At 48.0% G+C, this 17,641-nt stretch overlaps 1 protein-coding gene across 1 annotated transcript in view; it reads left to right on the top strand.

Moving 5' to 3' along the window:
* The window catches only part of LOC139365071 (adhesion G protein-coupled receptor L1-like), a 251,969-nt gene that overhangs the window by 144,936 nt on the left and 89,392 nt on the right, over positions 1–17,641 (top strand). Inside the window, exons 5-7 of the mRNA XM_071102434.1 lie at positions 1,218–1,228; positions 5,274–5,283; positions 12,158–12,172. Of these exons, the coding sequence (XP_070958535.1) occupies positions 1,218–1,228; positions 5,274–5,283; positions 12,158–12,172 (36 nt within the window). The remainder of the gene's footprint in view (positions 1–1,217; positions 1,229–5,273; positions 5,284–12,157; positions 12,173–17,641) is intronic.

Genomic DNA, 17,641 nt, shown 5'->3' with positions numbered 1-17,641 from the left:
GGGTGAATGTCTATGTTTTTTCCTTCAGGGAGCCGTGAGTACAGGAACTGAAGAAAGCAAAACCGACATCAACAACTCCCTGACCTCTTCTCTGAATTCTCACACTCCTCTCTTCCTCTCAACATATCTCCATGTCAATATCGCCTTTTTTCATCTCTCCTTCTCTGTCAGCCTTCTCTCTCTTGGTTTCATGCCGTTCTTCTACAACTCTTTATGTTCTACTCTCTATCCATTGATCTCATCTCTTCCCCTCTCCCATTGATCTCATCTCTTCCCCTCTCCCATTGATCTCATCTCTTTCACTCTATCCATTGATCTCATCTCTTTCACTCTCCCATTGATCTCATCTCTTCCCCTCCCCCATTGATCTCATCTCTTCCCCTCTCCCATTGATCTCATCTCTTCCCCTCTCCCATTGATCTCATCTCTTCCCCTCTCCCATTGATCTCATCTCTTTCACTCTATCCATTGATCTCATCTCTTTCACTCTCCCATTGATCTCATCTCTTCCCCTCCCCCATTGATCTCATCTCTTCCCCTCCCCCATTGATCTCATCTCTTCCCCTCCCCCATTGAGCTAATCTCTTCCCCTCCCCCATTGATCTCATCTCTTCCCCTCCCCCATTGATCTCATCTCTTCCCCTCCCCCATTGAGCTAATCTCTTCCCCTCCCCCATTGATCTCATCTCTTCCCCTCCCCCATTGATCTCATCTCTTCCCCTCCCCCATTGATCTCATCTCTTTCCCTCCCTCTCTTTATCTTCTGCTGTCGCTTTCCTTTCTCTTTGCAGGTTGTAGGAGTTGTCCCAACACTCCACTGTCACCTGTAGGAGTTGTCCCAACACTCCACTGTCACCTGTAGGAGTTGTCCCAACACTCCACTGTCACCTGTAGGAGTTGTCCCAACACTCCACTGTCACCTGTAGGAGTTGTCCCAACACTCCACTGTCACCTGTAGGAGTTGTCCCAACACTCCACTGTCACCTGTAGGAGTTGTCCCAACACTCCACTGTCACCTGTAGGAGTTGTCCCAACACTCCACTGTCACCTGTAGGAGTTGTCCCAACACCTCACTGTCACCTGTAGGAGTTGTCCCAACACTCCACTGTCACCTGTAGGAGTTGTCCCAACACTCCACTGTCACCTGTAGGAGTTGTCCCAACACTCCACTGTCACCTGTAGGAGTTGTCCCAACACTCCACTTTCAACTGTCCAAGTGCAACACAAAGTGCAGCATGGCCTCCAGGCCTCTAGAGGAGCTGTCCTACCTGGCTGTCTGTGCCCCCTTAAGATTATGATAAACTCTGACCCTCCTCTGCTTGGTGCTCACAGGCCCTCAGCTAACCTGCCTCTAGATATATACTGTAGTTCAGGGTTGAGTCCTGTTACCATCGCAACAGTAAAAGTTATAACTGTGACCTTTGCTGTTGGGGAAGGTTTTCTAGTCTGTGTTATCTTTCTTCTTCTCTCTCTCTTTTGCCCTGCAGCCTTTGGGTGAGATCATGTCCTCTTTCAGTCTCCTCTATCATCTCTCTCTCTGAATGTAGCCCTGAGATGTGAGTTGACTTGTTGTGGTGGTCAGGTTGGCTGGCCCCTTGTTGCTATGTTCTACTTTATGTGGTCTACTCTGGTGTTGTTTTGTTGTTAGGTGGTGATCTGGTCCTGGGTTATAAATAAACAGTTTCCTCTTCCGTCCTCTCTTATTCTCTCTTATTCCAGACCAGACATTTCCCTCTGACTGCACACAGGAGCCAATCGAAAGTGATGATTAAATAGCTGCTGACTTGCATTTTTCCTATTCCCGTCTTCTATTAAAGAAGCTTGTTTATTGGATCTGAAGGAAGGAGGGTGGAGCGGGTTATGAGAAAATTGGAACCTGATCGCGTCGTGATGAAAAGTCTTGGCTGTCTGAAGTGAGAAAGACGAGCCAATTAGAACAGTCCTCCGTCAGTCTTCTCCTCTCCCTCAGGGATGGGCTGTGGGCCAGACCAGACTTGCAAACACACACACGTTAGTTCTCCCCACCCGCGCCGCATTCCGCCGCACCACACTACGTGTTGTCGGGCTCTGACACCAGAATATAAATAGATCCTGAGTGAATTAGATTCAGTGTTACAGTCCTCCTCATCCCAAACCTAGTGGCAACTAACTGGGCTTCTATTAATTACCAGGAGAAGGTTATCTCATCCCAAACCTAATGACAACTAACTGGGCTTCTATTAATTACAAGGAGAAGGTCATCTCATCCCAAACCTAGTGACATCTAACTGGGCTTCTATTAATTACCAGGAGAAGGTCATCTCATCCCAAACCTAATGACAACTAACTGGGCTTCTATTAATTACCAGGAGAAGGTCATCTCATCCCAAACCTAGTGACATCTAACTGGGCTTCTATTAATTACCAGGAGAAGGTCATCTCATCCCAAACCTAGTGACATCTAACTGGGCTTCTATTAATTACCAGCAGAAGGTCATCTCATCCCAAACCTAGTGACATCTAACTGGGCTTCTATTAATTACCAGGAGAAGGTCATCTCATCCCAAACCTAGTGACATCTAACTGGGCTTCTATTAATTACCAGGAGAAGGTCATCTCATCCCAAACCTAGTGGCAACTAACTGGGCTTCTATTAATTACCAGGAGAGGGGGGTACCTTCCCTCCCGCTCTCTACCCCTCTCCCTCTGCAGAGATTAATTGAATTTGCTGCTGCTAATCGCTCTGGTAATGCCCCATCTTTCATGGCTCACTGGGAGTGCAGGGTGTTTTGGTGTCTTTATAGGTGACATATGTTTGTTTGTTTGGTTCTACTTAACGGGTGAGGGATAGGGGTTAGGGATAGAGGGAGGGTGTTTAAAGGGCCGCTGATGGCAGCTGGCATGATGCGTGCAGGCATGACACGTGTGGGTGTGGGTGTGTGTGTGGGTGTTTGCGAGCAAGTGTGTGTGTGACAGGGTCCTCTGTGTGCGTGTCACACAGTGCTTTGTGTTACCAGCCACCTGAAACGTGGAGGTGACAGGCGAAGCAGCTGAGTCGACACAGCACTGTCAGATGAGCTCAGAAGAGGCGGCCAGTGTGTGTGTTTATGTGTGTGTTAGTGTGTGTGTTAATGTGTGTGTTAGGATGTGTGAGCATGCCAGCAGAACAGAACAACAGCCAACAAGTCAAGTCATATCTCACAGTGCCAAAAACCCTGCAAGCCCTTACAGAGACATCACTTTGTCTTCACTGGGCAGAACAGAGTAAGACAAACTGTTGTGACACAGATTCACTCTGTCAAGGCTTGCTTCACAACTGGCTTCTATCAACACATACTGAGTGTACTGTATGAACTATACCTTATTATACCATACTATACTACACACTATATGTATTTCCAAGTTCACCACACATCATTAAACAACACTATGCTATACTATAATATACTATATATATATATTTCCTGGAGTAAAAATCCAACACCACAGTAGATTCATATCATGTTGCCGAGCAAATCAATTCATTAAAAATCCTACAATGTGATTTTCTGGATTTTTTTTCTCATTTTGTCTGTCATAGTTTCAGTGTACCTATGAGGAAAATTACGGCCTCTCTCATCTTTTTAAGTGGGAGAACTTGCACAATTGGTGGCTGACTAAATACTTTTTTGCCCCACTGTATCTACTCAATGACCTCGTATCCCTTCACATCGACTAGGTACTGGTACTTTGTGTATATAGCCAAGTTATCGTTACTCATTGTGTATTTATTGGTAAATGTATTACTAGGTGTTATTCCTTTCCTATTATTTCTCTATGTTCTTTCTCTCTGCGTTGTTGGGAAGGCCCATAACGTTCGTCTACAACTGCTGCTGACGAAGCCTGTAGGAACCCATGGAAATGTAGAGAGCAGAGTGCAGAGAGGAGAGTAGAACTCTACCTGTTCCTGCTCCCAGTAAATGTAGAGAGCAGAGTGCAGAGAGGAGAGTAGAACTCTACCTGTTCCTGCTCCCAGTAAATGTAGAGAGCTGAGTGCAGAGAGGAGAGTAGAACTCTACCTGTTCCTGCTCCCAGTAAATGTAGAGAGCAGAGTGCAGAGAGGAGAGTAGAACTCTACCTGTTCCTGCTCCCAGTAAATGTAGAGAGCAGAGTGCAGAGAGGAGAGTAGAACTCTACCTGTTCCTGCTCCCAGTAAATGTAGAGAGCAGAGTGCAGAGAGGAGAGTAGAACTCTACCTGTTCCTGCTCCCAGTAAATGTAGAGAGGAGAGTAGAACTCTACCTGTCCCTGCTCCCAGTAAATGTAGAGAGGAGAGTAGAACTCTACCTGTCCCTGCTCCCAGTAAATGTAGAGAGGAGAGAGGAGAGTAGAACTCTACCTGTCCCTGCTCCCAGTAAATGTAGAGAGGAGAGTCGAACTCTACCTGTTCCTGCTCCCAGTAAATGTAGAGAGGAGAGTGGAACTCTACCTGTCCCTGCTCCCAGTAAATGTAGAGAGGAGAGAGGAGAGTAGAACTCTACCTGTTCCTGCTCCCAGTAAATGTAGAGAGGAGAGTAGAACTCTACCTGTCCCTGCTCCCAGTAAATGTAGAGAGGAGAGTAGAACTCTACCTGTTCCTGCTCCCAGTAAATGTAGAGAGGAGAGTAGAACTCTACCTGTTCCTGCTCCCAGTAAATGCAGAGAGGAGAGTAGAACTCTACCTGTTCCTGCTCCCAGTAAATGTAGAGAGGAGAGTAGAACTCTACCTGTTCCTGCTCCCAGTAAATGTAGAGTGCAGAGAGGAGAGTAGAACTCTACCTGTTCCTGCTCCCAGTAAATGTAGAGAGGAGAGTAGAACTCTACCTGTTCCTGCTCCCAGTAAATGTAGAGAGGAGAGTAGAACTCTACCTGTCCCTGCTCCCAGTAAATGTAGAGAGGAGAGTAGAACTCTACCTGTTCCTGCTCCCAGTAAATGCAGAGAGGAGAGTAGAACTCTACCTGTTCCTGCTCCCAGTAAATGCAGAGAGGAGAGTAGAACTCTACCTGTTCCTGCTCCCAGTAAATGTAGCACTACATCATTATTGATCCCTACTGCTCTTTCCAGTGGGGAGATCCATGCTACACGACCAGGACTGTTACACTCAGTGGAGAGTCAGGCCTTCTGCTATTGCATCAGTTGGCCAACTTATCTTGTTAACAATAACAGTGCAGCTAACGGAATAATTGAATTGTTAAATCACCGTCATGTACTGTGCTACTCTATACTGTTTAGTAGCTTTAACCTCTGTATAATGTCCTTCTATACGTTTCTATAAGTCACTACTGGGTCTGTGTACTGCAGATCGGGACATTTGAACCACAGAAATGTATTCTGGGGCTTGTATTCATATCAGTGCCTTTCTGGACACAAAGCTTCTGTAACTCATAGTTTACTTATCTGGGTGGGTTTGTCAGGAGAAGGGTAGTTGTGTTGTAGTTTGACCCGTTTCAGAGAGAAAGAGAGAGAAATGCAATGATGTCAGTGTGGTGAAGGAGAGAGGAGAGAGGGCATGCTATTTCTCAGTAGTGTGGTGAAGGAGAGAGGAGAGAGGGCATGCTATTTCTCAGCAGTGTGGTGAAGGAGAGAGGAGAAGAAAGGTTGTCCTGTAGTGCTCCTCAGGTGTCCGTGTATATGTAGCTCTGTGTTAGCGTGCTGTGCCACGTTAGCAGTGGGGATAATTGATAGGGTTCTGGAGAGCAGTGCTGAGCAGAGGAGGTGCCTGGGTTTTCATTCTCACCAGGGGACCTACGATGGAGCCTGAATGAATCAGACACTCAGAGACCCAGGTGGCTCTACTGTACACTAACACCCCGCAATGCACTGTGTGTGTGTGTGTGTGTGTGTGTGTGTGTGTGTGTGTGTTTGCTACTTTACAGAGCAGCAGACAAGGACCAGAGGATGTCAGCAAATCAAATCTTCCTCTTTTCTGCTCCTTCTCTCCTCTTCCTCACCAAAGCAGTTCATCCCTCTTTTATTAGGGTTCTCTCTACCTCTACCTTTATTCTAATTTCTGTTTCACTCTCTCGTTCTCTCTACCTCTCCTTTATTCTAATTTCTATGTTTCACTCTCTCATTCTCTCTACCTCTCCTTCACTCTCATTTCTCTGCTTCTCTCTCGTTCTCTCTACCTCTCCTTCACTCTCATTTCTCTGCTTCTCTCTCGTTCTCTCTACCTCTCCTTCACTCTCATTTCTCTGCTTCTCTCTCATTCTCTCTGCCCCTCCTTCACTCTCATTTCTCTGCTTCACTCTCTAGTTCTCTCTACCTCTACCTTTATTCTCATTTCTCTGCTTCACTCTCTAGTTCTCTCTGCCCCTCCTTCACTCTCATTTCTCTGTTTCACTCTCTAGTTCTCTCTACCTCTCCATTTTCATTTCTCTGCTTCACTCTCTAGTTCTCTCTACCTCTACCTTTATTCTCATTTCTCTGCTTCACTCTCTCATTCTCTCTGCCCATCCTTCACTCTCATTTCTCTGCTTCACTCTCTAGTTCTCTCTGCCCCTCCTTCACTCTCATTTCTCTGCTTCTCTCTCGTTCTCTCTACCTCTCCTTTATTCTAGCTCCTCTCCTCCACTCCATCATCCTCCACACCAACACACACAATTTTGTTATCTCCCTGAAGGCAGTGTGTGTTTAGAAAACAGGTCACACAGAAACATGATATAAAGGACCCCCTGCTCCCCCTTGGACCCTGTCTGACACATAACTGTCATAAAGAGACACCACATCAAACCTCCACACTGCACCATGCAGGGCCCCACTTTACCCATCAGCCCACAGTGTGTCTGTTTACAGCCATGAACATCTTGCTCTCGCCTCTCTCTCTCCCTTTCTCCGTCCACCATGCTGTTCTGACACTGTGAGCCTCATTCTGCCTCATTCTCCCCCTCTCCCCTCCTCCCGCCTCATTCTACCCCTCCTCCTTCCACCCTCTCCCCTCCTCCCACCTCATTCTCCCCCTCTCCCCTCCTCCCGCCTCATTCTCCCCCTCCTCCTTCCACCCTCTCCCCTCCTCCCGCCTCATTCTCCCCCTCTCCCCTCCTCCCGCCTCATTCTCCCCCTCCTCAATCCACCCTCTCCCCTCCTCCCGCCTCATTCTACCCCTCCTCCTTCCGCCCTCTCCCCTCCTCCTGCCTCATTCTCCCCCTCCTCCTTCCACCCTCTCCCCTCCTCCCGCCTCATTCTCCCCCTCCTCCTTACACCCTCTCCCCTCCTCCCGCCTCATTCTACCCCTCCTCCTTCCACCCTCTCCCCTCCTCCCGCCTCATTCTCCCCCTCTCCCCTCCTCACGCCTCATTCTACCCCTCCTCCTTCCGTCTCTCCCCTCTTCCCGCCGTATTCTCCCCCTCCTCCTTCCACCCTCTCCCCTCTTCCCGCCGCATTCTCCCCCTCCTCCTTCCACCCTCTCCCCTCCTCCCGCCTCATTCTACCCCTCCTCCTTCCGCCCTCTCCCCTCCTCCCGCCTCATTCTCCCCCTCCTCCTTCCACCCTCTCCCCTCCTAACGCCTCATTCTACCCCTCCTCCTTCCGCCCTCTCCCCTCCTCCCGCCTCATTCTCCCCCTCCTCCTTTCACCCTCTCCCCTCCTCCCGCCTCATTCTACCCCTCCTCCTTCCGCCCTCTCCCCTCCTCCTGCCTCATTCTCCCCCTCCTCCTTCCACCCTCTCCCCTCCTCCCGCCTCATTCTCCCCCTCCTCCTTGCACCAACTCCCCTCCTCCCGCCTCATTCTCCCCCTCCTCCTTCCACCCTCTCCCCTCCTCCCGCCTCATTCTCCCCCTCCTCCTTCCGCCCTCTCGCCTCCTCCCGCCTCATTCTCCCCCTCCTCCTTCCGCCCTCTCCCCTCCTCCCGCCTCATTCTCCCCCTCCTCCTTCCGCCCTCTCCCCTCCTCCCGCCTCATTCTACCCCTCCTCCTTCCACCCTCTCCCCTCCTCCCGCCTCATTCTCCCCCTCTCCCCTCCTCCCGCCTCATTCTCCCTCTCCTCCTTCCACCCTCTCCCCTCCTCCCGCCTCATTCTCCCCCTCCTCCTTGCACCAACTCCCCTCCTCCCGCCTCATTCTTCCACTCCTCCTTGCACCAACTCCCCTCCTCACGCCTCATTCTCCCCCTCCTCCTTCCGCCCTCTCGCCTCCTCCCGCCTCCTCCCGCCTCATTCTCCCCCTCCTCCTTCCACCCTCTCCCCTCCTCCCGCCTCATTCTCCCCCTCCTCCTTCCGCTTTCTCGCCTCCTCCCGCCTCATTCTCCCCCTCCTCCTTCCACCCTCTCCCCTCCTCCCGCCTCATTCTTCCCCTCCTCCTTCCGCCCTCTCCTCTTGCTCCGATGCTCTAATGGCTGCTCTAGCAGTGGCAGTTACAGTAGGGCAAAAAAGTATTTAGTCAGCTACCAATTGTGCAAGTTCTCCCACTTAAAAATATGAGAGAGGCCTGTAATTTTCATCATAGGTACACTTCAACTATGACAGACAAAATGAGAAAAAAAATCCAGAAAATAGCATTGTAGGATTTTTTATGAATTTATTTGCAATTATGGTGGAAAATAAGTATTTGGTCACCTACAAACAAGCAAGGCTCTCACAGACCTGTAACTTCTTCTTTAAGAAGCTCCTCTGTCCTCCACTCATTACCTGTATTAATGGCACATGTTTGAACTTGTTATCAGTATAAAAGACACCTGTCCACAACCTCAAACAGTCACACTCCAAACTCCACTATGGCCAAGACCAAAGAGCTGTCAAAGGACACCAGAAACAAAATTGTAGACCTGCACCAGGCTGGGAAGACTGAATCTGCGTAAGCAGCTTGGTTTGAAGAAATCAACTGTGGGAGCAATTATTAGGAAATGGAAGACATACAAGACCACTGATAATCTCCCTCGATCTGGGGCTCCACGCAAGATCTCACCCTGTGGGGTCAAAATGATCACAAGAACGGTGAGCAAAAATCCAAGAACCACACGGGGGGACCTAGTGAATGACCTGCAGAGAGCTGGGACCAAAGTAACAAAGCCTACCATCGGTAACACACTACGCCGCCAGGGACTAAAATCCTGCAGTGCCAGACGTGTCCCCCTGCTTAAGCCAGTACATGTCCAGGCCCGTCTGAAGTTTGCTAGAGAGTATTTGGATGATCCAGAAGAAGATTGGGAGAATGTCATATGGTCAGATGAAACCAAAATATAACTTTTTGGTAAAAACTCAACTCGTCGTGTTTGGAGGACAAAGAATGCTGAGTTGCATCCAAAGAACACCATACCTATTGTGAAGCATGGGGGTGGAAACATCATGCTTTGGGGCTGTTTTTCTGCAAAGGGACCAGGACGACGGATCCGTGTAAAGGAAAGGATGAATGGGGCCATGTATCGTGAGATTTTGAGTGAAAACCTCCTTCCATCAGCAAGGGCATTGAAGATGAAACGTGGTTGGGTCTTTCAGCATGACAATGATCCCAAACACACCGCCCGGGCAACGAAGGAGTGGCTTCGTAAGAAGCATTTCAAGGTCCTGGAGTGGCCTAGCCAGTCTCCAGATTTCAACCCCATAGAAAATCTTTGGAGGGAGTTGAAAGTCCTTGTTGTCCAGCAACAGCCCCAAAACATCACTGCTCTAGAGGAGATCTGCATGGAGGAATGGGCCAAAATACCAGCAACAGTGTGTGAAAACCTTGTGAAGACTTACAGAAAACGTTTGACCTCTGTCATTGCCAACAAAGGGTATATAACAAAGGATTGAGATAAACTTTTGTTATTGACCAAATACTTATTTTCCACCATAATTTGCAAATAAACTCATAAAAAATCCTACAATGTGATTTTCTGGATGTTTTTTTTCTCATTTTGTCTGTCATAGTTGAAGTGATGAAAAATCCACAACCTCAATGATGAAAATTACAGTCCTCTCTCATCTTTTTAAGTGGGAGAACTTGCACAATTGGTGGCTGACTAAATACTTTTTTGCCCCACTGTAGCTCCCTCCTCCTGCCCTCCTGGTTCCCCCCTGCTCTGGCCACATGGGACCCATACATGAGCCTATAGATGCTCCCCTGAAGGATGAAATGGCTGCCACTCCTACTCTCTTCACAGGGTTTCTCCCAGTGTCTGATCTAGCTGTCTGATGATAAAAGCCATAGAGATGGTAGTGCTCTGTTGCTCTGATGACATGATGCAGAAAGGCTCTCTCTCTCTCTCTCTCTCTCTTCTTCCTCTTCTTTCTCTTCTTTCTCTTCTTCCTCTTCTTCCTCTTCTTCTTCCTCTTCTCCTCTTTCCTGGAATGTGTCCAGTACAGACACCTCTCATGCTGTACTGTAGATGAGAGAGGTGATGACTTCACATGACAAGGCTCTCCAGGGACCAAAAGGCTTCACACAGCATTCACACGTTCAGCGGCAGCAGCATGCCGGACACATGTCCATGACACGTCTCCTTCCACGTGGCAGGGAAGAAACACACACACACACACACACACACACACACACACACACACACACACACACACACACATACACATACACACACACACACACACACACACACACACCTCTCTCACACACACAAACACAGACAACACTCATTCGTCCGCCACAATGAGTGATGTCTATGGAAAGCTGCCTTACAAACTGCCATAACTGCTTATGTCAGCCAAAGCCTCATATAGGCTCAACACACAGACTAGTGATTAGTGTTTGATGAGCCTGGTGTAGACCAAAATACAGGGCCGTGTCTCAGACTCTGTGCTCTCTCTCTGTCTCTCTGTCTCTCTCTCGCTCTCTCTCTCTCTCTCTCTGTCTCTCTGTCTCTCTCTCTGTCTCTCTCTCTCTGTCTCTCTCTCTCGCTGTCTCTCTCTCTCTGTCTCTCTCTCTGTCTCTCTCTACCTCTCTCTCTCTCTCTCTCTCTCTCTGTCTCTCTCTCTACCTCTCTCTCTCTCTACCTCTCTCTCTGTCTCTGCCTCTCTCTCTCTCTCTCTCTCTCTCTCTGTGCCTCTCTCTACTCTCTCTCTCTCTCTCTGTCTCTCTCTACCTCTCTACCTCTCTCTCTCTCTCTCTCTCTGTCTCTCTGTCTCTCTCTGTCTCTCTCTACCTCTCTCTCTCTCTGTCTGTCTCTCTCTCTCTCTCCCTCTCTCTCTCTACCTCTCTCTCTCTCTCTCTCTCTCTCTCTCTCTCTCTCTCTCTCTCTCTCTCTCTCTCTCTCTCTCTCTCTCTCTCTCTCTCTCTGTCTCTCTCTGTCTCTCTCTGTCTCTCTCTCTCTCTCTCTCTCTCTCTGTCTCTCTCTGTCTCTCTCTCTCTCTCTCTCTCTCGTGGGACGCTTTACTTCCGTCTGTCTCCTCCTTCTGTCTCTCAATCCCTCTGTTTCTTTGTTCTCTCTCTTTCTTCCTTCCTTCTCTTTTGATGAGTGCATCTGAGCCCGGCGAGCAAGCTGCTCCCCATTGATTGGCTGGTCGATGGATTGAGCGAATGGCGGGGTTCTGTAGCTGAGCGCCGTGATTTGGCGTACTGAGCGCAGTCAGACGCAGCGCCACTTTCTTGGGATTAAGAGACAGTTTCAATGTAGACCCTGTAACCCTGGAGAGGGGCTAGACGAGACACAGTGACCCCCCCCCCCCCCGCAAGGCCACAGCACACCCCACACACTGGGCCACTTTCCTCATCACCCTCTCATCTCTCCATCCCTCTATCTAGCTCTATTTCTCCCACAGCTGCTTCCAAAGAAGATTCTTCAGGAACATATGTGTGTTTTTCTCTCCCTGACAGGACCCAGGAGCTGGAGTTCGGAAGGAGAGAAAGAGGGAGGGAGGGAGGGGTGGGATCCTAAGACATAACAGGAGGTCGGGTTGAGTACATGTATGTGTGGATGGTTGGGGATTGTTGGGTTAATGGAATGGAAATGGAGTAAATCCGAGGTCAGGCCATTTTCCCTCCTCATTTTTCATTTGAGTCGCCATCCTTTCTCTGGGTAGCCAACCGTAACACAGAACAAATAACATGCTTAAAGAAAAGAGAGAAAGGATAGCATTTTATTTAATCTCAATTTTGTCTTTTTTCCTGCACCTGTTTTTCTTTCATTCTCTTTGCTCTCTCTCTCTTTTTCTCTCTGTCTCTCTTACTCTGTCTCTCTCTCTCTCTCTCTCCCTGTCTTCCTCTCTCTTTCTCTTTTTTCCGATGCTTGAATAGAAGTGGATCAAAAAGGTAAAGACCACAATGAACATAAAAACCACAGCTCGCCCCTCCCTCCTCCTCCTCCCTCCTCTCCTCCCCTCATACGCCTTCCTAACCCAGCACCTTGTGTAGTGGTCATGTTTGATGTTGATATCCCTCCCCTTTCTTTCTCTCTTTCTCTCCCTCTCTCTCTTTCTGGATTATAACCAAGACTCTAAGATCCTTCCAGATTTCCTCCTTGCCTCTGATGACACCAGCCTGACCTACACGCACGCACGCACGCACGCACACACACACACACACACACACACACACACACACACACACACACACATACACACAAACCAGCTGACCACTCTGGAGGTCCATGAACTATTTCTGAGAGAGAAAAAGAGAGAGCATTCTTATGTCATGGTTTAACCACTATACAAACTACATACCAGTGGCCATTCACAAACTTAAAGACAGATAACATGGTGTACATTCTTACCACTTCATGGTCGGTAAACCTTTTTTTCTCTTCTCCCATTCACTGTAAACCTTCACTGTAATCTCTCCTCTCCTCAACGTGTCCACATGTTGGGCCACAGCCACCTGACAACTCCTCATGCTGACATAGTTCTCCATCTGACCCTGCAGTTCTCACTCCACCTCATTGAGTATGATTTAACCATTTCTCTATCGTTTACAATTAGTAATTTGACCCTATCTCTAATTGGTTCCCTCCAGATCCAAGTGACTCCTCCTCGTCCTCCTCTCCTCTCTTCTCCACATTGGTTTATATTATTTTCTCTGCCTCCCTTTCTCTTTCTTTGTTTCTTCCTTCCCCCTTTCATGTTTCCTTACTTCAGGGCGAATCTTACATTTATTTGTTTTCATTTTCAACTCAAAAAGACAATGGAATTCAGAATCACACTGGCCAAAGTTTCTCCTTGATCATGTGACATGAGACTGTCCCTCGTTAAGCACTTTCTCCCATTTCCAGGTGCTTCACTGTCCACTCTTTCTCTCTATCACTCAAACAGCTTTAAATGCAGTGCCCTTCTCTCCTCTCTTTCTCTCTTTCTTTTGGCTCCATTTCTGCCCCTCAGATTTTTCATCTGTTCATCACAAGTAGCCGCTGGTTCTCTGAGGCCTCCTCAGGTTTCATCTCCTTCTTCACCTCCTCCCCCTCCTCTTCTTTTCTCTTTCCCTCTTTATCCATTTGCTCTTATCACTGCTTTTTCTTCCTTCTCTTGCTTTCGTTGCACTGCAACCCCCCTGCCCTGATTTGGCCATCAGTCACCCCTCCTTATCAATAGAAGTCAGCTAGTCCTCCCTTCGTACAGCATGTCTGTATGGATTCAGAGGGGTGCCACAGTAGGTGGTACAGTCCCAGTTAACATCTATGTGTAATGGCTGCTCTGTTCACTAAGGGGATGGTACTCTCTAAAGAGCCAATCAGTCACTGGTCTCCCAATCACAGAGCTTACAAAGAATGCTGCAGGGGATGCAGGGCTCAATCCAAGGTTAGAGGAAGGAAGAGTATTGCTGCCACTGGGAACAGGCACCATTAGGGCCGCCTCAAAAGGGTCATTTAATCTCCCAGGTTGTGTCTGAAATGGCACACTATTCCCCACGTAGTGCACTACAGGGCTCTGGTCAAAAGTAGTGCACTATATAGGGAATTATACACTGTCCTAATCTTACCCTTGACCTTTTAGATGCCCCCGCCCACAACACCGTTACACATCAGTCTTGACTAGTACCCTCTACTGTCTGTTTCCATGGATAGATAGATATGTACAGTAGGTTATTATAGATTGAAGGGATTAACCTCTGTAGCAATGCCATTAAGTCCTTTATGGGCCCATATCCATCTGCCTGGATGTGGCTTTCCACTGACATCCATTGCTCCTGTATGTCTTGTTTTTCCCTCAACCGACCGATCACCATTTTGTTACTCCCTGCCTGGTAGCTATAGCGAACCCTCCTCCTCTTCCCACCCACCCCACCCCCCGCCCCCCCTTGATCCACCTTGTTGTTGTTGTTTTTTTTACCCACATTTACTACTGCTCCTCCCAGTGACCATGTGACCTAAAAGACCCCTCTTCCGCCCTCTATCCTCGCTTTAACTCTACTGCTAATTATGATTACCTATATCTCATTTTTTATTAATTAAAAAATGTCCCTTTGTTAATTCATTAATCCTAATTGATTGATTCACTGATTGGTTGATTGACAGATTAGAGTAATGGCTGCTCTGCTGTTGTGTTCAGGAGCTGGTCTGTGAATGTCAGTCAGACTGATGGACATTCTGTCCGTCATCAGTAGCTAGCTAGAGAGACAGATAGTCAGACTGATGGACATTCTGTCCGTCATCAGTAGCTAGCTAGAGAGACAGATAGTCAGACTGATGGACAGTCTGTCCGTCATCAGTAGCTAGCTAGAGAGACAGATAGTCAGACTGTCTGTAGTCTGTGTGTTGATAGACTTACATATTAATGTCCTTGTCACCGGTCCTTTATTACTATTGACACGTGAATCGACTGAATAGGTGTCAGCCATCTTTCTGTCACCTATCAAGTCCTGTTTAATCAGTGATCATGAAGGAAAAGAGACCAAGGAAACAAATCTACAGTATTTCATCTGTGATCATGAAGGAAAGGAGACAAGGAAGTACATCTGCAGTATGTAAGACCTGGTACACAGCCTTAATATTATTTTTTTATGGGGACTTAAAGACGGGGGAGTATCCCTCACACCTACACTCTTAAAAACAGGTTATATCTATAACCTAAAAGGGTTATTTGGCTGTCCCCATAGGATAGCCCTTTGAAGAACCCTTTATGGTTCCAGGTAGATCCATTTTGGGTTCCGTCTTAAGCCCTTCCCACAGAGGGTTCTACCTGGAACCAAAAAGGGTTCTCTTATGGGGACAGCCAAATAATTATTTCTGAGAGTGTAGAGACACATTTATTTACCATTGAAATAGTGTCTCTGTGGGCGAATGAGGATAGTGGGAGGGAGGGAGGGACAGAGAGAGAGGGAGAGAGGAGCAGTCGCTATAGAGACAGGCTGTAGCTCCTCATTAGGAATGACCCACCACACACACACGTCTGGTCACGTGACCCACTGCACTCAGACATTCTATTCAGCAGGCAGTCGAGGAGAGAGGAGAGTGAAGTAGAGAGGGAGAGATGGGGAGAGGAGAGAGATAGGGAACTGACTGACTGTACATTGAGAAGTCATTACATTGTTAAAGCTAAAGAGCTCTGGCAGACAGGTTGCCATGAATATAAATAAGTCAGGACCTTTATGGACAGATAGAACACACCGCCAGGGGCAGATGTATGGGCAGATAGAACACACCACCAGAGGCAGATGTATGGACAGATAGAACACACCACCAGAGGCAGATGTATGGGCAGATAGAACACAACGCCAGGGGCAGATGTATGGGCAGACAGAACACACCGCCAGAGGCAGATGTATGGACAGATAGAACACACCGCCAGAGGCAGATGTATGGACAGATAGAACACACCGCCAGAGGCAGATGTATGGGCAGATAGAACACACCGCCAGAGGCAGATGTATGGACAGACAGAACACACCGCCAGAGGCAGATGTATGGACAGATAGAACACACCGCCAGAGGCAGATGTATGGACAGATAGAACACACCGCCAGGGGCAGATGTATGGGCAGATAGAACACACCGCCAGAGGCAGATGTATGGACAGATAGAACACACCGCCAGAGGCAGATGTATGGACAGACAGAACACACCGCCAGAGGCAGATGTATGGACAGATAGAACACACCGCCAGAGGCAGATGTATGGACAGCCCTCACTGGGGAAGGAAGGGATGGAGAAAGAGAGAGTAGAGGGATGAAGAGAGTAAGAAACTGGCTGGGTGCTGGCTTCTGCTACAGTAGCTCAGCAGGGTTGGGGTCAATTCTGTTTCAATTTAGTCAATTCAGGAATTAAAATGAAAATCCAATTTCACTTTTCCTTACAATGAAAAGCAATTAGGAAAACTGGAATTTTCCATTGACTACCTAAATTGACTGAATTGAAATGGAACTGTGGCCTGTCATAGTGTCACTCCAGTGCTGTACCCGTACCTGCAGGCGGTGTCCTGTGTACTGAAGCTGTGAATCTCTGTCAGTAGGACCACCTGTGCTGCCACTCAGTGTGTCAGTGCACCTCTCATAGAGATAAGACGTTTCAATGGACACTTTCTCTCTCTACCCAGGCCCTGCTGCCCTGCTATTGGTCTCAGTGAAGGGGTTTGTCTTGAAGTGAGCATGACAGTTGATCAAAGTGCCAGCCCCTTCCTTCTGTCTACAGTGTGCGTGTGGTGTGTGGATATGTGTAGGTTTGTGTGTGTCGGTGTAGGTGTGTGTGTGTGTGTGTGTGTGTATGTGTGAGTTAGTATTCTGTTTTGACTACCTTGCCTTGACCCCCTTGCTGTCCAAAAGGAACCCGACAGAATCTGGGACTCCCACCTCTCTCTCTCTCTCTCTCTTTTTCTCTCACTCCTCCACAGAATTAACTCACTCCCTCTCTTATTCTCATTTCACAGGAAATAACCTATTGACTCCTCTGACTCTCTCCGTTTCTCCGTTTCTCTCTCTCTCTTCTTTTTTACACCCACAAAATACACTCTCACTCTATCCTTTACTCTTTCTCCTTCTCTCTCCTTCTCTCCTTCTCTCTCTCTGTCGCTTGCTATCTCTCAAGCACACCTACACACATCCACGCACACACACCAACATGCTCACGGGTAACGACACACACACGCGCACCTGCACCCTACACACACACACACACACACTCACAGATGTACTCTTACTTCCAGATGATTAAGTGTCCATGCTGAAGGAGGGGTTTCATGGCGCTCTGTTGTGCCCCCTGCTGGTTGCTGGCTGCAGTTACCTGCCAGGAACAGGTGTGGGATTCAATTAGAACAGCAGGCTCTCCGTGGCCAGGCCAGGTCTGTCAAGGGGCTACTGGGTCCTGTTCATTAGGCACCAAACGGAAGAAAACAGACTGAAACAGGGAGGGACTACTTGTACGTGTCCAATAAAAAACGCTCATTTTTGGTTTCCGTTGCAAAACTTTTTTAAATATGTGTGTCCTAATGACCGTGACCCTGGGATAGGCAGGCTGTACATCACCTCCCCATAACCAGTCTGTGGGATACTCTAGGACGCATTTCTCCAGACACTCTAACGTACATAGATAACCCAAGATCTAGACTCTAGAGGATGTCTCAAGAAACTACTGTAGGAGAGACGTGGTCAGGTCTGGGCTATGCCAGGCTGTGTCTTACATAACAATTCATCAATCCATGGCCTCACATTACATCAACAACAAGACCACAACCATTTTAGAAACACATACAGTCTCCATTGAGATATCTCTATATCTCATTACTCTATACCCCTTTATGGTCACAGTAGGATGATATGATTGCTTTATTATAATACAGTATGTAATGACAGATTTTA

The sequence above is a fragment of the Oncorhynchus clarkii genome, chromosome 13 (genome assembly GCF_045791955.1).
Source record: "Oncorhynchus clarkii lewisi isolate Uvic-CL-2024 chromosome 13, UVic_Ocla_1.0, whole genome shotgun sequence".
Lineage (NCBI taxonomy): Eukaryota > Metazoa > Chordata > Actinopteri > Salmoniformes > Salmonidae > Oncorhynchus > Oncorhynchus clarkii.
Note: the sequence above shows the minus strand (reverse complement) of the source record. Positions and strands in the feature narration are given on the sequence as shown.